The sequence below is a fragment of the Anser cygnoides genome, chromosome 3 (assembly GCF_040182565.1).
Source record: "Anser cygnoides isolate HZ-2024a breed goose chromosome 3, Taihu_goose_T2T_genome, whole genome shotgun sequence".
In the NCBI taxonomy this organism is placed as follows: Eukaryota; Metazoa; Chordata; class Aves; order Anseriformes; family Anatidae; genus Anser; species Anser cygnoides.
Window position 1 is genome coordinate 53077468 of NC_089875.1, and position 27280 is coordinate 53104747.

The 27280-nt window shown below is 38.9% G+C and overlaps 1 protein-coding gene across 3 annotated transcripts in view; it reads left to right on the top strand.

Moving 5' to 3' along the window:
- TAB2 (TGF-beta activated kinase 1 (MAP3K7) binding protein 2) overlaps positions 1–24491 on the top strand; it is a 62632-nt gene extending 38141 nt beyond the window's left edge. For 2 of the 3 annotated variants that reach the window (XM_066994182.1, XM_013178294.3), the window contains exons 2-7: positions 5465–5654; positions 10234–11746; positions 19450–19610; positions 20212–20305; positions 21198–21278; positions 22538–24491. In XM_066994182.1, the coding sequence (XP_066850283.1) occupies positions 5553–5654; positions 10234–11746; positions 19450–19610; positions 20212–20305; positions 21198–21278; positions 22538–22683 (2097 nt within the window). In that variant the 5' untranslated portion in view covers positions 5465–5552 and the 3' untranslated portion in view covers positions 22684–24491. Of the gene's footprint in view, positions 1–5464; positions 5655–9310; positions 10054–10233; positions 11747–19449; positions 19611–20211; positions 20306–21197; positions 21279–22537 lie in introns of those variants that run through there. The other variant, XM_048076932.2, reaches the window with a different exon arrangement.
- The last annotated feature ends 2789 nt before the right edge of the window (positions 24492–27280 follow it).

The following is a 27280-nucleotide window of genomic DNA, read 5'->3' on the forward strand; positions in this document are numbered from 1 at the left end:
TGTGCACTAACTGCGTGCAACTTCTTGGTGGTAAGCATCTGGGACTTAAAAGTATGATAATAAAATAAGATATCTCCCAAATACCAAATCCTACCGTCAAATAGTTGCATTTTGCAAACATTGAATGGTGCCCATCGGTCATCTTACACCTTGTGAAGGTGCAGGAAGTTTTAAAGGCAGCAGCACTTTGGAATGTAAGGTAATTGTTAAAGTATGTTCATGATGCTGTTTCTGAGTACTAAATGTGGAAATAGTGGATGTTGGGCATTCTATCAAGACTCCAGACACTGAAAAATGAGCTAGAATACAAAATAATTTGTTCTTCTGGTTTTAAAGGTTCTAGATAAACAAAAAAAAAAGTTTTTCATGAAAGCAGTTGATGCATGACTTTTTTTTCCATGCAGTTTTTGTGGTAAGAGCTGGGAAAGTGTGTGTTAATCTTTTTGAAGACAGTAGAAAATGCTGTTTTGCCAATCTGATTCATCAGGCAAAAGATGGAAATTATATAAATAGTAGATACAATTTTTTTTTTTAGTACTTCACAAAGGGAATGAGAAGTATAGAAGTTACAGATAATGATGCAGTGTATTGTGGTATGGGTTAGTTTTACGTAGGTTAGAGAAATTGAGGGGGGAAATTAAGAGGTTTTAGGAGGATGCATGTGAGGGTTTCTTTAACTGTTTTTTCTGCAGTTTAATGGATTACTCCATCAAGGAGCAATGGAAAAAATGGCACTTGGTATTGAACAAGTTAAATCAATTTCCTTCTTTTGAACAAAATTCTGCATTGTTCTGGGCTTGCTGTGATTTTGCCAGCTTTGGCTTTTAATTAGAGAAGCACTGCAATGCAGTTATAGCTGATTACAATGGAATACTTCAGTCGCTTTTCATTTCTCTCTGCAGATTAGTATTTTTCTTAGCAGTTCCTTAAAGAAAGTGTATCAATAGTATTGCTTTTGTCACCACTCAGAGCTGTTTACCACTCCAAACCATTCAAGAAATAATATGAATGTCTCAGTGAGGCATTGGTTCAGTCTATTATAAGCTGTGCGTACCAGGCTTTTCCCCAGCCACATGAAGGGGAAGAAGAGAAAGGAAACTCCGATACTTGGACTTGTGTAGAAAGACTGTTTCCTGGCTTCATTTTAACCATTGCAATTCTTAGCCGCCTTTTTTAACAGTGCTTATGTAAATGTTGTGTTTAATATGTAGATTTGTTCCATAACATTAGACAGCAAAACTCTTTTCTGTTTAAAAAATAAAATACTAGTTTGGGTTTCAGATTAGATACTTGCTGTTGTCCCTCTCCGCCCAGGATGAATTCTCTTAATTGTGTAAGCCAAGATTTGCTGCCTCAGTTCACTTGTGAACACGGTTGCTTTTCAAATGTATAGTTTGAGTTCAGAATATTTTGATCTTCTGCTTGTCCAGTGTTACAGCTTCTGAGGCCTCGTAGGTGCGTCAAAATCTCAGTCTGAGGTATGTGCACTGCTTGTTTGGTATATCCATGCTACCTTTAAGTTGTTGGTCTTAAGGACTGGTGGCAGCTGCCATAGGGTGCCTTGTGTAGTAGCAGTCTCCTTAAGTGTTTGTTTCTGCCTCTCTGAGGTGGCACTCGGGTTACACAGAGTAAATTTTTGCAGGGTTAGTGCAGGTGTGTCTGTCCTAGATGAGCTAGTTGTTCAGTGGCTGGTAGTGTTGAAAGTGTGCTTCTGCTTCTAGTTGACTTGTGTAGGACCAAGAACCCCAGAACCTTGCACACTCTTTTCCCACATCTTCATATTGTCTGTTTCCACATAGGTTTTTTAATTGCACAGGTCTGATTGGAACCAGATCTCGAAGAGTTGTGCTGCTCTGTCTCCATTAATGAAGTGCATGAAGAAAAGGGAAGCTGACCTTGCATAGTCACATAAACAGAAAGTGTGTTCTGGGGAGGAATTGCATAATCTAAGTTTCCAGTTCTCACAGTCTTGGTTGATACTTATCGTGTGTTAAGGCCTTTTGAAGTTGTATTGCTTTCAGTAGTAGAATATTGCATTGTTACGTACGCTAAAAACTGTGGGTAGGATTGTGGTCTGTTTTCTCAAAGCATCTCTGAGTATTCCAACAAAAATTCCTGTCCTTTCCCGTACTTTTAATTAAATATGTATTGTGATTGTATCATAGAGGATGGGATTTATTGGACTGAAATAATGAGCAGATGTTTCCTGGAATATTCTTAGGACCTTCAGCCTTAGCTATTTTATTAGCTAATGAGTTTTTTTTCCAAGCGTAGTGCATGTAGACAGTCCTCAGAGTAACATATATTTTGATGGGTTTTTTTCTTCCCCAGAGCTATTCTTGAATTGTTGGCAGAAAGTTGAAGGGTAACGCGTTGCTGTTTCACCATGGTCCGCTATTATTGGAAGTGTTCTGGCGCGGGCCAATTACCAGTTGACTGGTAACTTTACCAGCTCAGACCAGAGAAGGCAGAAGAGTTGGAGAGGTCTTATAACGGAGTGATTCAGGCCTTCCGTCCTGGAAGGGCTTTATGCCTGTCTTGTGATCCCTGCTGGAAATCATGTGCTTCCTGCTTCATCATCAGTTCTTTGCACTTTGTCTCTATCTTTCCAGTCTTAGAAAAGCCGTGGCATTGCAATACATGACGCTTAATGCGGTGTTAGTGTTAATGCACTAGAAAATGAGAAAACGAGGATGAATGCTCCCCAGTTAACTCGCTAGTAGTCCACTTTTAGAGCCTAGAGGTACAGGAAAACAAGCCTGTAGGCATATTACAGAGGGAGTGTGGCAGTGGGATTGCTGGGAAGAGCTTGGGCTGATGGATTCAGGGATCAGCCTGCGGGGGCAGCTTCTGCAGCCAGCAGTTGCGCACCTTAGCACATCAGTTAGAGCTTACTTGGACAGGTAGGAGAAATCCTTGGCAGAGATGGAGAGGGGGAAGGGATATGAAGAGAGAAGCTCCACTGGGGGTGCAAATGTTGAGGGGGTGAGGAGTGTCTGTTATGTTTGGGGCTCCAGTCGCATGCATCAGTTTTTTCCAATAGCTACTAGTCTTCGTAACTGGAAATGCTGTTTGTTTTTTTTCACTGGGCTCAGCAAGGAGCCCTGCTGAGTCACTGGACTCATTGGTTGCTTTTGTAGAGGAAGATAGTTTCAGTGAATATATGGGGTAGACTGGTGTGGATTTTATGGTATTTTAAATCTCAAAGGAATTAAATTGTCTCAAAAGATAGACATTGAGTGAGCGCATTGCAGCAAGAGAAGGTCCTTGTTACATTTAGAGTTCATAAGCACTGACTAAAAGTAAAGGAAAATAAAAAAATAAATAAAAATACACCCATCTTAAGCGTAGAAGAAACCTGTGCTGTGTTGAATGTTAGCCTAATAATTTCTAGTGAAGAAAGAGCAAAGTGAAAGCCAAATGAGGACAAAATATGAGAGGAAATAATTGGTCTAAAGTAGTATCAGGGGAAATGGTTAGAGATAAGAATCTGTACCCGTATTCTTAAAGAGACACTGTACAAAAGGGCATGCATCCAGACAGCGTTTATGGCACAAAAATAAGGTACTCAAGGGAGCAAAATAAGTTAATAATCTGTCACATAACCAGCTTTTATTTTTTATCCATTGTTTTTACAAAAAAAATTAGTTCATCCCCTATTCTTTACCGACCTTCAAAAAAAAAAAAAAGGCATAAAATCAACACCAAAATTAAATCTGTTTTTTTTGGTGTGGGCTTTGCTTTGTGAGAACTCTTCTCTTTTGATTTGAGCACATCTTAAATTACTTCTTTAGCCATGTGTGAGATATTTAACAGAAAGAAGAGGCAGCAATTCAAATGTTTCCAAACCAATTTAATTCTTAGAGTACTTTTCCTGGACTAAAGATGTTGCTTGTAGCAGTGTACATGTTGCAGAGGGAAAGAGCTGGTGTAGTGCTCGGTGAAGGCTGTGTGTGTAAGTGACAGTGGTGGAGTAGGGGTGCCTGTTGGGCGTGAGGCAAGATACAAGAGGAGAAAAAGAGAAAGAAAAGCAGGCAGAAAAGGGAAGGAAAAAGTGAATATGTTGACAGAAATGTTCGAAGATTTGTGAACTTAAGAGGTAAATGAATGTTTGTTGTGGCTTAACCCAGCAGGCAGCTCAGCACCACACAGCTGTTTGCTCACTCCCCCTGCAGTGGGATGGGGGAAAGAATTAAAGAACTGGGGGGGTTGGGGAATAGAACTTGTGGGTTAAGGACAGTTTATTAAGACAAAAAAGGAAGGGATAACAACACACAAAGCAAACGATGCACAATGCCACTGCTCAGCACCCAGTGACCGATGCCCAACCAGACCCCGAGCAGTGGCTGCACACACCCTCAGGCAGCTCCCCCAGTTTTATTGCTCAGCATGGTGCCCCATGGCATGGGACATCCCTCTGGCCAGTTTGGGCCAGCTGTCCTGGCCGTGTCCCCCCCCAGCTCCTGGTGCACCCCCAGACTCCTCACTGGCTGGGCAGTGCCAGGAGCAGAAGAGTCCTGGGCTCTGCGTGCAGAGTCCTTCTCTGCAACAGCTGAAACATCCCTGTGTTGTCAGCATTATTCTCATCTGAAACCCAAAACACTGCACTGTGCCAGCTACTAGTAAGAAAATTAACTCTATCCCAGCCAAAACCAAGACAATGTTGGAGTTGACTACTTCGTATAAACTAATATTACAAATAAATATGACCATAAAAAAACAAACAGCATTTCTTTGCTTAATGCACAAGTGCGTTCTTCCAAACTTCATCGCTAGAGACTGATCTTGGTAATAACATGTGGATACCATAAGCTCAGGACAGATACCTTGTATAAATGTGTTGGTTGGCTGATTGTGATACAATCTTCATAATTTCTTTTAAAAAAGAAACAATTAATTGAAGAAACATAAATTGTTACAGGGTTATTTTCTTGTAGTCCTAATCTCAGAGGTATGTTGGGTAAAAAAGAGTAGGATATTGCTAATAAATTTTGAAATTTACAAAACACTGAGCTTCTAGCCACAATTTTCTGGTAATAAACAGTAATGGTGAAGATAAAAGTAACTCTAAGTACACTCAAGCTGAATTAAGACTTTCTCCCTTTTTTTGGTGTGAACTTCTTTGCTTCTGTTCATGTTTTAAATAAGTAAATGCTGATCTTAAAACCATGAATTTTAATACTTTGATTAATCAAGTGTCTCTTATTCCTAATACATTTTATAAGTTCAACATTTAAAAAAAAAAAAAAAGGAAGCTGATCAAGAGATGTACCTATAAATGAGCAATTTGTGAGGTTTTGAGTGTCTGAAGGGCAATTTGTTAGTCAGAGATGTGGTGTGGGAGAACACTGACATACAGACTTATATTTAATAATCGCAGAGGAATTTTTGTTTATTTTTTTTGGTGTTTTTTATATCAGAAGTGCATGTTTTCAGTGCCCTAATTTTTTCTTCCCTCTTTCAGAAAATGCTGGGACAGAAGAGATGAGTACTCCCTTTACTAAGGCCTAAAACTGCCTGTTGAAAAACAATCCTGACCAGGCAATATACGAATGGCCCAAGGAAGCCAGCAAATTGATATTCAGGTTTTACATGACCTGCGACAGAAGTTTCCTGAGGTACCTGAAGGTGTTGTATCCAGATGCATGTTACAGGTCAGTGTTCTGTTAAAGACAGTATGAGTAAGTGGTAATACTTACTTTAAATATTAACTAATCATGTGTGGGTGTCTGCACTGAAAGCAGTTTTTTTCGTTCTGTTTTCCTCTTTGAATGAGACAAATATACACAGCCAATTTGTTTATTTTGCCTAGTGAGCTAAATGTTAAATTGGCCTCTCTTCTTCCGTGTCTAGTCAGGGGTGGCCCAAGGTAAACCAAAGCAGCGTGTGCATGGACACTACCACTTTTCCAATCAGTATGCTCCTGCCTTTCGGCCATCTCAAGAGCTAAAGCCGATTGTGGCAAAAAGAGAGATGCAAAGCCAACTTAAGTCCAGCAGGGGTAATTTAAGGCAGTGCTGCACAAATGCAACATTGCATATGCCTGTATTTTATATCACTTCTGCTGTATAACATCACGTTAGTTACTTTGGCAGATGACTTAATAAGCCTGACCAAAGCCTGAGGAAGCAGGACACAGGGACACCTGAATGCCCAGAGCTAACAAATGCTGATAGGCTTAACTGTTTTGCTTAAATGTGTTTGCTTTGCATTTCTGGTTATCCCAAAGTACCCATGCTGATTGGATTTTGTCATTATCTGAAGTATTCAGCCTTTGAGTACTCTGGATAATAGAGGATTGTGTGCATACTCATGATCAGCAGTATACACAACTTGACTGGGAGAAAGATGGCCATGAGTTCCCAGAAGCTGGTTGTCTCTGGACTATGGCTATGACATCTGTGGCTATGATACGATTATGATACAAAGAATGCTGATTGTCTTACTTTTATATGTATTTTAACATGTAAAATACATATATGTATATACTTCATATATAAGTATATATAGTCACCCATACATGCATACAAATGCAGTGCTGTGCCTGTTTGTACTGTTGGGAGTAGAAGTGTGACTGTGTCAATCGAATGCTTGTATTTTCATTACCTCATCATAACTCTGTTTGAAATAAAGTAAGAATTTGTGAAAACTGCAGTTCTTGAGAAAATTGTTTTCGAATCACAGGAGGGTTTGTGAGGTTTCAGGCTTGCCCTAACCTTTTCTCTTTCGTTATTTAGCTGAAGGGGAAATTGAACCAGACTATAGATAGCCTGTATTCATTCTCAGGATAGTACCTCACCACTTTCATATTAGCTCTCTGTAGGACTCATCTAATTTGTATAATTTTTTTTATTCAAACAAGAGAATTGCTTGTTGAGCAAGGTCAATGGAGTAGACAGTGAATGCAACAATATTCACCTTTTGGGTGTAATTCTTGATTCTTCAAAAGCTAGCGTATGTCTCTTCGGAGACTCAGTCTTCGTAACACTGAAGAGTGATTTTTTTAATGTAAAAAGGAGCCTTAAAAATCATATAAGGTGATATGTGCAATACTATTACACTAATTCAGTACACTGGAAAGTTAACTTTTTTTTGTTAATAGTTGTTTATGCAAGAGCTGAGAGTTTCTAAGACTCACCAACAATTCTGTCAGGTTGGTGTTTCTTTGAAATTCATGAGCTCTGATTCCTTTGAAACATCTTCTAGTTATGCTACTCTAAGATAGCCCTCTTTAAAAAACAAAATAACCTTTTCAATCTGAGAAACTTTGTACTTGAGGTGGTGGTAAAGATTGGAAAGCAGAGTTTGAGGGTACTTTTACATGTATTTGCAGTACTTCTGGGACAGTGTCTGTATCCCATGTTCTGCCTTCTAGTAGCTGAGCATGGTGAAAGGAATTTCTGATAAATGTGGTAACAGAAATATAACCAATAATGTACTTACTATACTACATAAGAAATGCTGCGATTTGCCTTGCCCCCCCCCCCCCCCCCCCCCCCCCCCCCCCCCCAGTACCTGATGTGTCAGAGAGGCTATTTTTAAACCAGGAAGTATAATATTCCCCATGAGAGAACCCAAAAGAAGTTAAGCAGTTATGCAGTTAAAAGTGACGAGGTTTTCATTACAACAAAAGTTTATTCAGAAGACTACAAATTGTGCAGGAATACTATACAGATACCTCAATGCTGTTCTTTGCCCACTGTTAAAGTAGCCAAGCAATATCTAGTATCCTGAAACCAGGGGACCAACCAAAATCTAATAGGTGAAATGTAAACCTGTGTCATCTAGGGAGTTGACAATCTTACTGCTTTCTTGGGCTGACTGCATTGAGTGTTCCTGGAAAGTTTTGTATCCTTCCATTCTTCCCAGCAAGCTTGCTGCATTCAACTGTTCCCTTCTCCTCACTTAAAGGAGTTGCTGTGACTTCCCCTCTCTGTGGACATTGTCCCCTTTTGTTCTTTTTTTTTTTGTCCGGGGCATTTTATAACCACCTGCTCCTCAAGTCTACATCCTCTCCTTGCTTCCTCATTTCCCTCCAACATTCTTATTCTTTCTTTTTTTTTCTTTCTCTTTCAGGGTGCCAACATTTTAAACTCAGTTGGGACATGGGCAGAGCTAAGATGAGGGGTATTGTTTTGCTGGAATATGCTCAATTCTGCCATCAACCGGTTCTCTGATCTATAAAGAGCTAGAAGCGGTTGAAACTGCCTCTGCCAGCCAGAAGATGACAGGGGCTCCATGTGCCCCCGTTTCCCCCTTGAGTTCTCCAATTTGCTCATTGACGTCACTGAAATTTTGGAATTGATTGGATGCAGTCTTAAAAAAAGAAAAAAAAATTGTCCAAAGAAATGCATTCAAGTTGAATGTAAGGGCCTTGCAAGCCTGGCCTGTTCCTTTTTGGTTTGGTATTTTTGGCCTTTCTGTTAATAATTTTAATTCACTTAAGTTCATGCAAAATCTGCCTTTAAGATTTCTAGCTTGTTTTTCTGTGGCATCCTATCTTTGTCCCTTTTCTAGCTCCCTTTTGTTCTCTGCAATGAGTACAAGGCTATTGTTGTTATATTTTCTTACCCACTGTTGTGTTAGTGTGATTCCTTTCTTCACTACTAACTTCATTTCATTACTTTGTCCTTACTCCAAGCTAGAGCCATTATACATAAAATCATTTGGCCCATTTTAATCGCTCTCAAGACTTTTCTGCAACAATTCTTTTATTTGACTGGCTAGTTAGACAGCCTTTAGGGAATCATGTTTTTTTCTTTTTTTAAAGGTGTCTTTTTGATGTTTGGTTTTGGTGTTTTTCTTTAAGAATTCAGAACTGCATCTGGCCTGTATCAACACATAGTTTTGGTTTTGTGGGTGGAGTTTAGGCTTGTCCTCCCACTTCTGTTATGTCCTTCCTTTTTTTCTTTTTTTTCAGATAGAGACAGTCTTGCTGTGTCTGCGCATCTCTCTAAGCTCTTATCTTGCTTAAAGATGAGAGCTACTGTGTGCTAGTTTAACAAAGATAACTGTTTTTGCAAAGCATGTAGTGTGAATCACTTTCTTGCTTGTGTATTCTTTAACTAATTGATAATGTTACTACTTGGCATGTGCATTTTTTGCCTTGATCGTTTGTATTCTTTCTGGTAACTGGTGTTCTGTGTGTTTGGATAAATTTGACACCTATTTAATTTTAATAATATCTGGGCCTTAACAGGTGCTCTTCTGGCTTAAAGTATTAACCTTTATTTCTTCAGGTGGGGGGCAAGGGGAGGGCACAGGGGGTGGTGTAAGAAAATGTAATATGGACAGAGCACAGTGTTCTGAAGTTATGCCACCAGTGCATGTTCACTCTTCTAAAAGCCCTTATGTGGGGAAACTATTGTGGAGATATGAGTACAATGTTATTGAATTTGTGGAAATACAGAAGCAGGATTAACTCTTAATTTGCTCCTGAACTGTTCTTTAAAAGCAAAATAACCAGGTTGTGGTTTTTGTTCCAAGTCATCTTATTACCAGTTTTATAAAGAAACTTTATACAAATACAAGTACTTAAAATTTTTGTAAACAGTGGTTTAAAATATAAATGTCCCCTGGGTTTTCATTAATAGTTTCATCTTGCAAGAGGGTAATCATGTGCTGTATGTGCATAAATTGAATTTTTTACGTTGCTTCTGAAATCATGTACTCCTGTACAACTTCTTTGGTCTGCATGTTTCTTCTCTGCACAAGATTCGCTTTTCATTTTCAGCAGGAGGTAGTGCATAACCGGTACTGAAGTTTTTGCAAGAATGTTTAAAATAAATGTGTGCTTTTATTTTGGTTTCAAGTTATTCACTAGAAATATGCAGGTAATGTGAATTGCCTTCTGTCACTTTCTTCTCAAGCTGGAGACTTCTCATTGCTGCAGATTGTTCTGAAATTGGGAAGGAATAGCAAAAGTATTCATCCAAGGTGTATTATACTGTATCATGTTAGCTTGTCAAGACCCAAGATGTCAGTGTCATTGCTTCAGCAGCAATGCAGACCTCTGTCCTTGATGCCAGTGATGGAGTTGCTGTTCTCAAACTAGTAAGCTTCACATGCAGACCCCTTGTGCATGTGTAGTAGCTATGCTGGCCAACTACCTAAAGCTTTCCATATGCTGCTACATTGTTAACTTTTCAGTGATGATTTCATGCATATATAAATATATATCCAACTATGATGGTATTTTATCAGTAATGTCAAACTTTCATCTGTCTTTTATAGAATAACAATAATTTGGATGCCTGTTGTGCAGTTCTGTCTCAGGAGAGCACAAAGTATCTCTACGGTGAAGGAGACCTAGGTTTTTCGGATGATTCTGGGATTCCTGGACTACGAAATCACATGACTTCTCTTAATTTGGATTTGCAGTCACAGAATGTGTATCACCATGTAAGAGATGGAAGTAGAATGAATGGAAGTAGGACTCTAGCTCACAGCGTTAGCGATGGACACCTTCAAACCAGTCAGCCCAGCAATGAACTGTTTCAGCAGGAACCACAGACAGCACCTGCGCAGGTTCCACAAGGATTTAATGTCTTTGGAATGGCTAATACAGTTAGTGCTTCTAATCCAGGGCAACACCTTGGATTTCACCTAGGCAGCAAAGGAGTATCTAACTTGTCTCAACAAACACCCAGATTCAACCCCATTATGGTAACTTTAGCCCCAAACATTCAGCCTGGCCGCAATACCCCTACGTCTTTGCACATACATGGTGTACCTCCTCCCGTACTTAACAGTCCACAGGGAAATTCTATCTATATTAGGCCTTATATCACAGCTCCTAGTGGTACAACTCGACAGACGCAGCAGCAGCCAGGCTGGGCATCTCAGTTTAATCCTATGCACCCTCAGCAAGTCTACCAGCCTTCGCAGCCAAGTCCTTGGACTACTCTTCCTACATCCAGTTCTACGCCACATACCTCATCGCAACACTCAACGCAGCCAAACCAGCAAGGCCACCAGACTTCTCATGTCTATATGCCTATCAGTTCTCCTACTACTCCACAAGCACCTATGATTCATTCATCTGGTAGCTCACAATCTTCTGCTCATAGCCAATACAACATTCAGAATATATCCACAGGACCTCGCAAAAACCAAATTGAAATCAAACTTGAACCACCACAAAGAAATAGTTCCTCTAAGTTGCGCTCAACTGGCCCTCGCACCTCCACTACTCCCTCTTCCCTCAACAGCCAGACATTAAGTAGAAGTCAGCCCACTGTTTACATATCGGCCAGTCCTCCAAGTACTGATGAAGTGATCACACGTGGTCAGCCTAAGGTCTACATTTCAGCAAATGCCACAGCAGGAGATGATCAAGTTGTACGGAACCAGCCCACGCTTTTCATATCGACAAATCCTGGAGTATCTGCCACTTCTAGGAATATGTCTGGTCAAGTAAGCATGGGTCCTGCATTTATTCATCACCATCCACCCAAGAGTCGAGCAGTGGGCAACAGCACCACTGCAACTTCTCCTCGAGTGGTGGTTACGCAGCCTAACACAAAATATACTTTTAAAATTACAGTTTCTCCAAATAAGCCCCCTGCAGTTTCCCCAGGGGTAGTCTCCCCAACCTTTGAACCTACAAACCTTCTAAACCTTCCCGATCACTATGTTGAACCAGAGGGTATCCAGCATCTTACTGACCCTGTTTTAGCACATGTGGATAGGATCAGTGATGCACGGAAATTGAGTATGGGATCTGATGATGCTGCCTACACGCAAGGTAATATTCTTAATATAAATAGTAGAGATTTCAACCAGATTGTCAATTCAGTATGTAGATTACAGAACGTGAAGCAATTGATAACCTTTGTGATGTTAATGCTATCTTCAATTTTAGCATTCTTGAGTGTTTCCTAAATAAAAGGTCTATAAGAGAGTCGTAGATTTCTTTTTACAGCAAAGACATGCAACTGAATATTTGGAGATAATTCTTCTGTTTGTCTTAAGTAGATATGTTATCTGTTTAATGAAGTGGAGTCATAGTGTCTTTGTTTCTTTGTTGTTCTGAAGGAAATGTCTAAGCTTGTTCAATTTGTCCTGATGATTTAAAGTTATGAGTCTACTGGCAGATTTTTGGATCAGTTGAGATACTGTTTCCATTGGATAAAAGTTACAATTTGGTTTTGCAAATGTTACTTAAGAAAAGCAGACTTCAGAAGCAGTTAGTGGGACCTAATGCCTCTGTTTCCTAATGTGTGCCCAGCAATAAAATGCGTAAAGCCTTGATACTTCTGTTACGTTGTAAACTGAGATGGAGCACCGCACCAAAGAAAGCTATTGGAAAGGATCAGTGGTGTAAAAGGAGGGTAAAACGTAATGTGATACAGCAACCCAATCTGTTAATCTTTTTCTTCTGTTTTAATATTTTTATGTGCTTTTGTTACTATCTTGGTGGTTTATTAAGCTACTGTGGGCCTTTTGGATGAAGACGTTGAATGAGTCTTAAGATATCTCTGCAGTATTCGGAATGGATTGTCAAAATCATTTCTCAACTTATTGGTTCTTTTTGGACTCAGCAAATAATTTGGCATTAAAAAACTGTTTTGTTCCATGACTACTCTAAATATGCTTCAGATTAGACATTGTGTAAGTACAGTGATCAGGACAGTAAGGCTGGTGCACATCTGCAGTACTGTAGTAATTAAGTGAATTGAAAGTGATTTTAGCTTATGCACTACTTCTGGAGGCAATTATATTGTTGGTGAGAGAACAGCCCATCCTAACTCAAGTATCTAAAGGTTAGGTGTCGAAACTAAATGAAACTAAATCATCCTAGGCAGTGTTTTACAATGTGTGAAGAATTAAAGAACTTAGGAATGGGGTTCATATGTGGAACAGTGAAACAAATGCCCTCTAGAAGTGGTATTCCCCTTTCCTTACTCTTTCCTGCCTACTTTAGTTCTAGGTAACTTAAGGTACTCGGAAATGAAGCAAGAGGAATCTCATCCCTATTACTGTAAACACTCTTACCTCACAGGCACTCTGCATTTGAGGTGTTTGTTGGGGAAGGGTGTCCTCTCTCCTGTTCCCCTTTTCTGACTGGGGGACTGACTTCTGCCAGGTCCGGCTCTTCATCTCTTGTTCCCCCAATAGTGATGGCTGCTCTAGACAGACTTGCTGTTGTCTCTACAAGCAGTGGGTATCAGCATCTGCGTTACCAAGCTGAGGCAAGTTCACGAAGCCCAATTCTGCCGTGCAGCCTTGCGTTCAGAAGTTTTGACTGGCTCATATGGGGCCCAGTTGTTCCTGAAGCCAAGGCACAGACACAGTTTTTAGTAGTGTAGATGCATGTTGTGGACTGGTGTAGCTTTTGTTTCAGTGCTGACATTGGAGAAATACCTTCCTTTTGTGTCCTTCACTAGTTTGCCTAAAGCATGCTCATGTTTCCCAAGTTCAGAAGTGCTTGGGACTTCTGGCGTATGTAGCTCCATTTCTGCTGTAATAAGCGCAGTATTTTTTCTTTTTGTTACGATTTAATCTTTCGAAAGCTGAGATGTTTATGACTGACTTTACTGGTATGACTGTATTATCTGGAAGTCCTAATTACTACTTCTAGAAATGGATCTTTTTCTTAGAGGTGGTTGGCTTTGTTTTTGTGTTTTCTGTACATACTAGTTGTGATTTAAGTTACTTGGTGCTTTCCATTGTGAGGCCATGTTCTAAGCTATATATAGTTTCGCAAGGCTGTGCAGAATCCATCCATACCAGGTGCTTGTCTCACTTTAATTTTAGCCAAAACAGATGAGTAGTTTCTCTGGCTCTGATTAGAGAAAAATGTATTTTCATCAGCTTTTCCATTTCAGCCCAGAAAGCTCCGTATCTTGGCAGGGAGAACTAAAACTGGCTTGGGGTAGAAGGAATGTGGAAAGCAGAGTTGATTTGGTGTCAAATCAAGGAGATCTCTTTCACTTTGTTCCAGTGAAACAGATTCATAAGCATGGTCCAGCCCGGGAGAATAGAAGGTGTTGGATCTTCTTACAGACAAGCGCTGCCTGTAAGTGTAGTTGCTTTGGTGAAAAGCAGAGGGAACTGATGGCAGGAGTTCTCTTCTCTTTATTCCGTCATCTTAGTTTCTTTTCAGACAGAAGTACGGCCCTGACTAGAATACCTAAACATGAGGATTGGAGCTTGTTATCAAAAGGGCAGGATGAAACAGTCATCCCGAAGAGGGCAGAATAGTGTGGGATAAGGATTTCAGGTGGGCAGTAACAGGACAAAAAGACCTCAAGTCTCACCAGCTAAGAGCAGAATGGCCTCTGGCCACTAGAGAGTACTGGGCTCACTCAGAGCCTGGAGCAGGTCATGAATGCCGTTCCTCTGCCGGCAGATAGACGTGGAGCTCTCTGGTAAAGCATAGGGCTTGTCTGCCTGGGAGCTCGTCCGTAACCACCAGTTAACTTGCTCTGATGTCCCAGAGGAAAGTCAGTGTAGTTTTCCGTGATGGAGTTTATCTTCCCAGATTCCTCTTTGGGGAGGATTTTAAAATGGCAAACACAAAAGATGTAGTTCTGTATTTATACAAGTTACAAAATTGTGAGTCTAGAGATAAATGAAGACATTGCAGAACCGAAGTTGTCCAAGGGATTTTAATTTCAAGTCTAATAGAGTGTAGGCACTCCAGCCTTTTCTTTTCTTGATTACATTCTGGTTTTCTGCCATGGTTTCCTCTGCTCTTCTCTCCCTTACATCTCAGTGGGTAGCAGAAGGCTGTCACAGATTTTTGTTTAGCTTAGTGCCAGAAATGGAAGCTGTATGATGTGAAAACAAGTAGGGTAATTCTCAGATACTACTGATGTAGTTAAGACATGCATGTTACCCCGGAATACTAGTTTATCTCTCTGCAGTTGACTTTGATGCCAAGGAAGTGACTGCCGGCAGACTTTCCAGAAGCAGTTGCTAATTGTATGTTCCTTGTTTTCTGGAATTCCAGTCTGAGATCCTGGGGACTTGCTCATGGAAATGTTGACAGCACCCCTCCACTAGTGAGGTCAATAAGAATTAATAATGTTAGAAAAATCATACTGGAAGCATGCTGAAAAGGACAGCCAGAAGAGGATAAACTTTTATGCTGATCTATTTAGTATCAGTGTCATGTATATACAAGAGTATCAATTCCTATTACTTACGAGATTTCAGTGTGTAATGCAACTTTACTAATATACTTAACAGATTTCAGTATGTTATATAAGTGCCTTACAGATGACAAACAGCGATACTCATATAGAAACTGAGAATTCAGTGCTCGGAAATGTTTATGCATGCAGTCATATGTTTAATAGTGAGGCTAACCAATTATTTAGTAATTGCTCATTCTTTGCAGAGCTTTCAGCCTCTGTAACGGGCAAGCAACTGTGCTATCATGAAAAGAAATTATGTAATAATTTGTAGCATTATGTTGTCATACAGTAAAGCTTAAGTCCCTTAGTTCAATACTGTTTGGCTTTTGACTGTCTGACACTTCCATATTTTTTTCTTTAACTTCAGGAGGGGTTGGTATACATAATTACAGACTTAATCACCTGTACCAGGTATATAGGTATTTATGTGGATGTACGTTTACTTAGCAACTCTTGCCACCGTGTTTTTAATGTAAATATATTAATTGCAAAACTAGTTTAGTAACTCAACATTTTGCATAATTCTCACTTCTTGCTTCTTGGAGCTTTTTAAAGTTTTCAAAAAGGAAAAAAGGCTGAGGAAATTTCTTAAAATACTGACCAATCCTTACAGATGCTCTTAAAAAAGAGAGATTTGAGATACAGCTGTGCCCCGTGCTGTAAGAGTCCTTAAGTTCATTGCATCATGTGACATAAGAAAACATACAGCATTATATTTGGCTCTGCATATCAGGCATATGCACCCTCAGTAGAGCTCTCGTTCAAAGCATTAAAAAAAAAAGTGGAAAGGGCGTTAGAGGAGGATAACAAAAATCAGTATGAAGTGTTGAAATTGCATGTTAAATAAGGGAATTTTGTGGAGCTTCAGGTACAGATTTTGAAAGTATGCATGAACAGAGGTCTGTCCAAGAATTTCACAAACCTATTGCCACAGAGGAGTTGCATTACTAGAATTCTCCTTTCTCCACATTGTAACAACTAAGAAATTTTGAGAATGAAAATTCATAGGTCTATAGAGTGGGGTGGAATCATTGTGTCCCTATATTAGCTTTTTTCTTAGATACACTTAAAATAACAAAAGATCATCTAAAGCATTAATTGTTTAAAGTTCACATTCACAGATGCTTTGGGAAAACAATTAGGTATACATTTTCAAACACATTACATTCAATACCTGTTAGAATGGGTCTCTGAAGGAGCAAAGGTCTTTTGTCTTCCCAGGTTGCATGCTTCCTTTAATTAAAATGGTTTGCAGCTGTTTAGTGGGAAGTGCCACTGTTTCCTTTGACATTGACGTGCGTGTTGTCAGAGAATGGAAGTGCGCTGTTCGTGCCAATCTGCTGAATGTAGAACGCAAAGCTGAAATCACTGAGGGTGCACAGTACCCCGTTTCCACATAATGAAAATATGAAACACGGCCACGAAATCTGTTCGAATTGTGGTACGCTAACAGTGAGTCAAGGAGGCAGGCTTGGTAGTTCTTGTGCTATGGTGATTACAGTACATAGCTTCTTTTTAAGGATGTCTGAATATGTAAGTGCAAGCCTGAGCCTTTCTGTTTTGTACTGCAAGTTAGCCTGTAGAGAATAAACTGGCATGTGCCTCTGCTGCCTGCACAGGTGGAATCCCATCCCTGCAAGTAACACAGGATCGTCAAAAAAAAACAAATACGTTTCTCCACTAGACGTAGTACCTGAATTTCCTTTAATTCAGAGATGCCCTTTGCAGTTTTGTTCACATTTTCACTAGCTCTGATCAACACTAGGGGGAGCTGATTACTTACATTGCTGTTAGTCATTAATAAGTACTGGTGGGGGGGATTTCTCACCCCATTATTTTTCTACAGTTGCCAAATGAGTATTTATGCAAAATTGCCAAATTCTGTATAAAAGCCACCACTTGAACTAATGTCTCGTCAGTTTCTTATCCAAGTTATTTTTAATAGAAGTTTAGCATAGCAATAGCAAACGATTATTTTTCTTTAATCATAATAGTAATTTTGTAATGAGTGTGTTTAAAATAAAATATTTGGGGATTTAAAATGGTAAAACAGTCACAAAGCAGCTAGGAGAAAAAAATTGAATAGTGTCTGGAAAGTGATGTGAAAATGAAAATGCCATGGACATCCATCAGTGCTTTCTGCACCCCGTGCGATTCCATAATGACAACTGAATTTGTAAACCACAGATGTTGGAGAATATCGAAATGAGTTGTTTGCTTGCCCTTTAGGAGCACAGCTAGGGAAAAAAAAAAAGGTCTTCCAAAGAGGCAGTCTTATTCAAAGCCTTGCTCTTGAATCTGCGCCATGCCGTGTGTCCTGGAGATACTCTGATAGCACTCTTTCTCGCCTTCCACGTGCAGCATAATCGCTGCTAACCGGCAGCCTGCATCTGTAGTTCTGGCAGGTCTGAAGAGTCCTGGGCCTGCTTGGTAGAGTGCAGCTGTGTTGCTGCGGGTCGCATCCCAATAACCTGGCCTTCGAGGAGTTGGTTCACCAGTAATACCGAGGCAATGAAAGCAGAAGGGACTTGTCTAAAAGTAGAAAATAAGTCTAGGAGGAAAAAGGCTTTGCGATCTCCCTGCAAGAGTAGGGCAGGGGCAAGGCAGTCTTTGATTTCCTTTCTGTATCATTGCAGCTACATTTCTGGCTCCTGGAGTTCATCAGCAGAACAAAGTTCTTTTCCTCAGTTGTCTCTAAAGGCTGTTTGAGAGGGGAGGCTGTATTTTGAGACCACTTACCTGCTAATTCTCAGTCTTCAACAAAAATTTGTGTCTTGGGATTTCAGTTGCAATGCTTTTGTACTATGTGAGAGCACAGCTGCACCTTCTACTGTAGCGTGGTGTGTGGCTACTGCAGATAAAGCTGCCCATCTATACAAACACTTCTAAACTGAACAAAACCAAGTAGAAACCAGTACAGCTCTGTCATTTCAATATCTTTTGAACACATGGGGCTTAAAAGCCTGGACTGAATCTCAGTAAGGCCTTACAGTTCTCTAACACTGTACAAAAATAGTTTGGCATGGTTCCTCCTTCTGAAGAACCCCCGAGAGAGAAAGTGTGGTGTGTGGGTGAGCGAACAGGCAGGAATTGCAACGGAGGGCAGTTCTACCTGCTGAAGATGTGGAAGGTTTCATCTTTTTGATGTGCTTTTTTTTTTTCCTGCTGCGACTACTCAGGGAACCTAACCAGCCAAATTAGTGCTTTGACCTTATTGGTACCTGAAAGACACTGTGGTGAACAAAACCTCATGTTCCAGCCAGTCGTGTTTAAATGCTTTGTTTCAGAGGCAAATTTCTACCTTTTTTTTAATACTTTTTTTTGTTGCTATTTCTGAATAATTTCCACAGTGCTGTAGTCTGCAAAGCTGGTCCGTATTTACACGATTTATTAATTTAATGGATGAACAGCTATGCAGAAGTTGAAATGATTGTTGAGATTATTTAATGAAATATTTCTTTCATTTGTATAGAAAGACATTATTGATTTGAGCGGTGTTACGTGCTCATTTGGTGATATTTAACAGTATACCTGTCTTTAATGAGCTAAACTCTTGTATAAATTTAATTGCATGTTCTATTTATGTTCTTTGTAGGTTTAAAAAGATTTTGTTTAAATGCTAACATTGCTGTCTCTGAATTAGGCCTCCTTATGTTATTTGATGTATGAATAGAAAGCAGCGATAGAAATTAGAAGCTGAGCTAATGGTTCTGCACCCCAGTTCGGGGGTACATACATGGCATGCAGTCCAGCCTCTGTGATAAATATAACTGATGTTTACCAGCAGTATTGCTTGTAGTACTTTCTGTTTTGGTTTCGCTTGATGTCTCCTGCTATGAAAAGAACACTGGGTTATGTCCTAATCCAAACAGTAATAAAAGTCAAGATCTCAGTTCTTACCTCGCATATATAGTGCTCTGCCGTGCAGTGCTCTCTTTGGAATTTCATTCATCCCGTCTCCTTTACAGTGACTGAGCAGAACACAGTGCAAGGAAATGTTTGTTGGTTTCTGGTAGCTGTTCTTGTAGATTTGCTGGGTTCTTGAAAAAGACTTTTACAGAATACAGCTAAATTTTGCATGGTCATCTATCACATGGTATGACTTTCTCATTGTATTTGCTCGTCTGCAATTGATTTGTGCTGTTTCAGAAAATGTTTTATGGCAGAGACTTTCTTGTGAGGAGAATGGAAAAGCAATCTGTAGAAACGTTTGTCTATATTTTGCCAAATACTAACTTTCATCTTTAACTGATGTTGTCATATGAAGGATAATAAAGTAGATAAAACGGGACTTTATGTATTGCAGCTTTACTGGTACACCAGAAGGCCAGGATGGAGCGACTTCAACGAGAACTTGAGATTCAAAAGAAAAAGTTGGATAAACTAAAATCAGAGGTCAATGAAATGGAGAATAATCTGACACGAAGGCGGCTGAAAAGATCGAATTCTGTTTCCCAAATTCCATCAGTAAGTTGAAACGTCTGTAGGCTATAAACATAAACCACAAGCATGGTCTGTCATAATAAATTAAAGGAACAGTGGCTCGTATCTTGACAATATACTAGTGATAGGCAGTACAGCTAGAACTGAGCTGGTGAACAGTGCAGTTTAGAAACTGAACATGCATTATTTAGCCATCAGCATTTTCAGTTCCAACTGTTTTGTGAAAGGTTGCTTTTGAAGGCAGTCACAAAAGGTTTCAGTCTACAACTGAATAGTCGTACTGCTTTTTGCACAGTATTTTTTTGTTCTTCATGCGTGTCCCAATCTCAAAGAAACTGATAAAGCTTTTAGTGCCAGAAGATCAGCCATTGATCTGGGGGACCACTGGCTCTGTTCTAACGACAATCTGGAGTTGTACAGTCAGCTCTGAAGTCTGATAAGAGAAGAGTTCAGTGGGTCTGAAAACTTTTTGTTGGGTTATGATTGGACTGGAACAAAGGTCATTGCAAGGGAAGGTTCTCTTATCTTCACTTCTAAAATAACTAAATGCTATCTACCTATGTGTGAATGATAACTGATGATAAAATGGGAGAACTTAGTCTAACAGGCAGATTTATTTTTTCAGCTGGAAGAAATGCAACAGTTAAGAAGTTGTAACAGACAGCTGCAGATAGACATAGATTGCCTAACCAAAGAGATTGATCTTTTTCAAGCAAGAGGTACAGTATGCTCTCAGTACATCGGCAACTGTAAATGTTGATTTTATGTTCTCCTTTCACTGTCTGCATGTATCAAAAGTGGGTGTTAAATTATGGGTGTACATACTGTTTGCAAAATCATCACGTTAGTTTGAGTGGAACCATGAAAGTAACTGTTTTAAGCCGTTTGTTTTTGTTGGCTTTATGATTCTCCTTAATCCCATGGTCATTCCTATCTCATACTTGGCTCAGAAGGGAGACTTGCAATACTGTTTATATAATAAATGCTGGAAAAAAATCTCTTTGGTCACTTGAATATGAGTGAAGAGGGGGAAGAAGTTTTTCTAAATAATATAGCCATATGTACATGTCCTTCTTTCCCATCTTCTGTTTCTGTCTTGTATTCAGCATCTCTAGTTAGCAACCAAAGTACTGTTGTAACTCTGTGCTCTCCTCTTTCAAATTTCAGATTCTATATCTGTGTTACAGCAAATTGGAGTTAGGAGTTCCTCCTAAGTATCGAATCCAAACCTGTATTATATACTACATAGCAGATCATACAGTTACAATTAAAAAAGTCTTAGCTGAACTAATAAAATGCTCTTAAATATTTAAGAGTGGGGAAGAAAGTCATATTTAAAGAGCTTGGTCAGTCAGCTAAGAAGAGCTGGGCAGTAGAAGTCAGGACTCCTGGATTTTGTTTCTGACTTCATTTTATATTGTGTATTTTAGGCAGTAAGTTTCTCTGTGTATTCTTGACACCACTAATATCTCATTCTGGTTTGCACTGACACCTTTATATAAAAGATAAGTGAATCATAGTACTGTTTCTTGGAATTACTGAAACAAATTGATATGCTTTCCTATCCAATTTTATTTTAAAAACTATTGCACATTCTTTTTTCATTTTTAGGACCACATTTTAATCCCAGTGCTATTCATAATTTTTATGATAATATTGGATTTCTTGGTCCGGTGCCACCAAAACCCAAAGGTACTGTATTGGTAAAATTTGGATTTAATGCTAAATATCTGAAATATCTGGTTTCCATCTAATACTAAGTTCTTTCTTGTGATTCTAACTTAAATGTTGATTGTGAAATAGATTACTTGTACAAGAGCATACAAATCCGCCAGCCTATCATAAAAGGAAATTAACTTTAGTTTTCTGTTACTAGTTGTTAGCATTTGCATTGACTCACAAATTTAAATGTCTAATAACTTGGTACTAGCCCTCTTGAAAACACAAAGCTAACTCTAACTAGTTTATAAGCCTCTAATGTCCCTTCTGTCCTTTCCTTCTTTTCTTAATAAAATCCTAATAAAATTCGTAATAAAATCATCAGTACTGCATCTTCATCCTTCATAAAATTTAATTTTCATTTTATCTTAAGTTTCACTAAGTGTGATGCAGACTGTAGACTTAGACCAGAGTTATCACTCTCCACAAAATGAAAAATTTTTTGCCATTGTGATATATATAGCATTGTACTTCCTGAGGGAGACTCTCTGTCATCTTGCAGAAGTTGCAATTGGATGATTGCTAATGAGGGGTTCTCCGGTTGAAATAATTGGCTAAAAGACTTTGCTGCAGTTGTATAAACAAGGAACCCTTAACTTCAGGAATCACTCTTCTCCCTTTTCATCTTTTTCATCTCTTCACTTTTAATCTTTTCTCTTCTAAAATAGCTTAAGGTTGTTGTCTAACGTGCCATGGAAAAAGATGCACTTTTATGCTTGGGAGGATTGCTGTACAGCATGACAGAGCTGGGCTTTGATTTTTCTTTAGTGTATCTGGTTATCAGGTTTGGGGAAGAACTCTCAATATCCACTCTGGGGTTAAAATGTTAAATACATGAAAAGGTTGCAAAGCACTTATTTTCTATCATAAAAAATAATTTAGACTTCTCCGTAGACTTCATACTTTGAAATCTTTTGCATGTTTCCTATGCTGATGAACTTGTAAATTTCATCTCATTTTCCTGCAACAGCTCTGAGCTGAAACCAGAAGGGAAGAAAACAGAGTGAAGGGATGGGAAACTTGCTTTTTGTAGTTTCACGTTGTGCCATTTGGCTGACTTACAATCAAGCTGTAGTCAAGGGGGTGGTAAAAAGCTGCCTCTGTCACTAGTAATAACTGTGCAGCTCTCAGAGGAACAAGATAGTTCTCAGTTACTGAGAAAAATCATCTCAAAATTCTTTCCATGCTGTTCTTGGTTAGTAACTGCTTATCTTATCTCTTTCATGTCACAGATCAGAGGTCCATTGTGAAAACACCAAAGACTGTTCCAGACACAGATGAAGATGAGGGAGCTCAGTGGAGTTGTACTGCCTGTACTTTTTTAAATCACCCGGCCTTAAATCGTTGTGAACAGTGTGAAATGCCCAGGCATTTCTGAGCCGACAGGCCCGTTATCTTTTGTAAAACCACAGCAAACGTACAAGGAACTATCCAGTCATTGGGGGGGCAAAAAAAGCATATATGTGTAGGATTTTGTAAAATTGAAGGTGTGACGAGATGGTGTTTTGCTAATGTTAAATGTCAGCCCACAGAGTTAGTAATACCTCAGTGTTGTGTCACAGGCAGTTGAAACTCATCGGCTGAAAGGTAATCTGCTGAAAGACTCGGTTGCCAGCTGCCTAAACCATGTGCAGTATTACCAGTATCCCGGTAACACGCCGTGTTCAGTGCTTGGGTGTTGCCCATCCTCTTCTCTGCCCCGATGTCACTACTGAATTTTGACAGGGGAAAGGAACAGAGTGCTAGCGTTTTTTGTTTTCGGAGCTTTCAGTGAAACACTACATGCACAGAGGAAATCTAAAAGGAACAAGGTTTAACTATTTAAACTGTTTGCTGCCACATAGTGCCTTTGATAAAGGGAGGAATTTCACAAAACAGTGGTACTCTTTGCCTTGTCTTCCCTGAAAACATCTCTGTGAAGCCAGAAATCAGTACAATCACATCTAAAGATGAAAAGGAAAAACTGCATGCGTTGTCTGTACAATACACAGTGAAATACCCCAAAGCTTTTCCTACTGTACATAGCTCTAGAGCCTGCTTTAAGTGATTTCTTTTCTTCACCTTTATTATTTTCTTGTACTTCTGTATGTATAGTGTAATAGTCTTTTTGTTAACTTTTTTTCCCTTTAAGTGATTAAGCACGATCATGTCCCTTTTTTTAAGCTTTTATCTGAGAGAAGCAATGCCTTAAAATAAGAGCATTAATAAGAAACTATGCACAAAATAGCTTTCCTCTGCTCATTCTGTACATTGCTCTTGTAAATGCTGATGATCTGTGAAGACCTGCAGATGCAGCGTGGTAAAAATGCAGGAAAAGTTGGAAGAGTTATGCATATAGTTCACTCTGTACACTGAGTTTTACGGTGGGTGACACAAGGTAGCATTTTGTCTGGCATGAGGAAACTTTTTAAACTAAGAAACTTTCAACCCACCAACAGATCAGCATCCGAGTTAAGCTTGCTTCATCTGCTGGGTATCTTGCAGACTCCTGAGGAGAGATTCGTTGGGGAAGTACACACAGTGCCAAAATCAACAGCAGCAGCATCATACAGCTTTGTTCAAGAACTTTAAATGCTTTCCTGTTTTGGCAGCCAGTTTCTAAACCCGACTTTGTGGTGAAGTCTCATATTTATAGAAAACAAGGATAGCAATATTTAGGACAACTGAAATAAAGGCTGGAAAAGAGAAATCAGACTTGAACACTGAAGCAACCTCAAGCATCTCTTTATGTTGATGATCTATTTTTTTAAGGAAAATACTCACGTGATTAGGAATGTATGTAACAGATCAAGGAAATGGAATTACAGTGCAGTGTGTATGAAAGACAGCACACAGGATCATGTAGCAGCACTTAGAGTGAGGCTGGAGGGAGTGCTAACAATGTAGCAAGAGACAAAGTAGACTGTCACCCACTGTAAACATTTGCCAGTGGACATTGTCATTAGGAATTTTACAAGTGATCTATGTGAATGCACAAAGGCCTTTGTTTTGAAGGCTTTGCATTTTTTTATGTGGGAAGAAAATGCCAATCCCAGGTAATTAGGCAGTAGACCCAAAGCACTTGCATTCAATGCATTTTGTTTATAAAATGAGGCCTTGTTTTTCAGCTTCATCTGCAGTTCTATGTGAAGATTGACAAATCAGTTTTTACCTGTTTATTAATAAAACCTAATTTGGATATCTTGAGTTGATGGTTTTGTGATTTAGCTGGGTAAACTGTCTTTGTAACAGATAAGTTATTTATAAAAATTAAAAAAAAATTATATTCTAATGTTTGTTTTTGTGATTTGTTTACTTATTCCATGCTGTGGAGTAACAGAAAAGTCAACAGAGCAATAAGTATTAGCAGTATTAAAAACAAGCTGATTTCTTATGACCACAGGTCTTATGTAAGCCTTTGATTTGTTGAATCTTGTATCTTGACTCCCATGTATTGTCCATTTTAATGGGGGCAGGAGGGATAATCCATACGCTTTAAGGGTATATGACTTTTAAAATATTTTTCTAATTCAGAATGAACAACCACTTTGTCCAAGGTAATATATGAAATACTTTGTGTATTAAGGATTGATATGCTTAAGCTGTATTTTGTTACAATGTATATTATAATAGATGTGGATGTGGAGTGTTCCTGGACATGTCTTTCCCACTTGGACCCTGTCTAGACAAATACTTGGTATATGGTACATGGGCTTTCCTGAGACACAGCGATGCTGTGCCAAAAACATTCATTAACATAAATTGATTAGCTGGATTGCCTTGATCCACCATGTGTAAAATAATGCTTGGAGCAAGGAGGGCAGTAATTTAAAAAACAAACGAACAAAACTCAAAACTCTAATCTTACCTGTGAGTGGAAAAAGCATGTTGGGAAATAGGTGAAAAGGAATTCTGCTCATCCTGCTAAATGCTTAACTGATTATTTCTCTGCACTTATCTTACTGCTTATTTTCTGGGAGGAAAATAAAAAGTCTGTTTACATTGGAACTCCAGCTAGCTCTGCTAGCCATCAGCACATTAGTATAAGAGTGTATCCAGCAGTATTTTCAGTACCTGATCCTGGGATAGAGGGACAAGAGAAATGACATCTCCAGTGTCTTCTATTCCACAGACTTACCTTCACCCTCAGGGGTTTGTGTGCTTTCTGTATTTCACGTTATGTATGCCATTAGCTCTTGCCTTAAACTGATAACACTATACAGACATATCAGTATTACATTTTTCAAGGGTAGGATTTTAAGGGTGTAAACCTTGAAGGCTGAAGTAGAACCAGATTTCACTGCTGAATTTTCCCCTTTTCCTCCTAGAAGATAAATATGAAAGATTGGGTGCAGTGAGGTTAATCTTCATCTCACGAGCATCAGTAGTTCATTGTGGATACTGATTTAGGATTTTACATTTCTGTAATGTCTTTGGCAGGGATGTCTGTAATTGTGAAAACAAATAGATGAAATTCTTTAGCAGAAAGGAAGTAGACTTCTTGGCTTTTAGAGATGCTCCTGTTTATTTTTCGTGACTGAAATATTCATCATTTGGTCAAACTTCAAAATGAAGGCAACAAAACTGAGACTAAGAATGGTAACTGGGGTGCTGGTGCATGTCAGTTCTGTGGAACTGGTTTCAGTTCATGTTGCTAGCTTTCTAGGCAAGTTAGAAATGCATTTTTCTTCTGCAGTCACCAGTCAATAGAGCTATGTTGCCCAGGAGTGTGGTGATATTTCAGATTAATTGTGAGATTGGGTATCATCTGTCTCACCTAATGATTTTAAAACTGCATGACCAATATTTGTGCCTGTCTGTTTGTATTTGTTTTATTTTTGTGAATTTAAGAATCTATTTTTAATCTTGAAATACATACCTTCAATGTATATTGTAGATGCCCAGGGAGAATACATTTTCCATTTTAAGGAAAGTATCGTTATTAGTGCTGCATTTCTTGAATCAAATTCCTCTACTTTGTATGTACATTGGAGCCCGGATAAAAATTAAAGGAAGAGTTGATTAAAGATGTTGAACAAGCGTATTTAAAAAACAGATGTGTTTATGTATATAAAAATCTATTATCTGCCCTTTTCAGTATATATTAATTGATATTCCAGAATTGGAGTATTGCTAAAATCATGGCAGAAATTTTGCAGTACAGTTAATCAACAGGATCTTTAGTGACTCTTGTGAAGCCATGGTAACTCTTAACTACATTTAGTTCTAATTTCAGATAAGCATGGTAAAGCTTTGACTTACTTATCTTTTATTGATTGTTCAAAAAATACCCTTCTGTGTAATGTGAACAGAAAACACAATATTAGTTTTAAATTTCTGATTCATTCTAGAAAGTATAATGATTGCAGTGCATTCCTTTATCCGACCCTGACTATGCTTGAGTAGGTTTTTTGTTCCTAGTTTTAAGGGACAGTCTTTGATTTTACGTAGTCCAGTGTGCCTCATGAGGTCTATATTTTGTGCAAACTACTTAAAAATTACTGGAGAATGAGAGAACAGGAGTTAGTATTAAATGTTTGAGGGCTTCAGGCTCCATGATGAACTTAAGTGCTGTAGAAACATTTGGCAGTGATGATGAGCATCAAGAACAATGTGATCTGACTAAATTTCAGCCTTTTTTATTGTGATACAATTCTCAATGCTTTTTGTTTTTCTGTGATCAAACAATTCTGCATCAGTGATGTGCTTGTTACCTAGAGTTTCTCAGGTGCTACCACCTTGAGGGGCAGTGCTGGTAGAACTCACAGAAACGTTTGTTCCAGCTGGACTTCAGACATCTTAATTGCCAGCAGTGCAAGTGGGTACACAAATGCGCAGTAATGAATCAAAATATGACAATCTCAGGCCAGTATAACAATGCTGCAGGCATAATCTTAGCTGAATATTCTTTCCAGAGTTCTATTCTCTTCATTGATTTTGGAGAAGACTGAGAGGGGATCTTATCAATGTATACAAGTACCTGAAGGGAGGGTGTC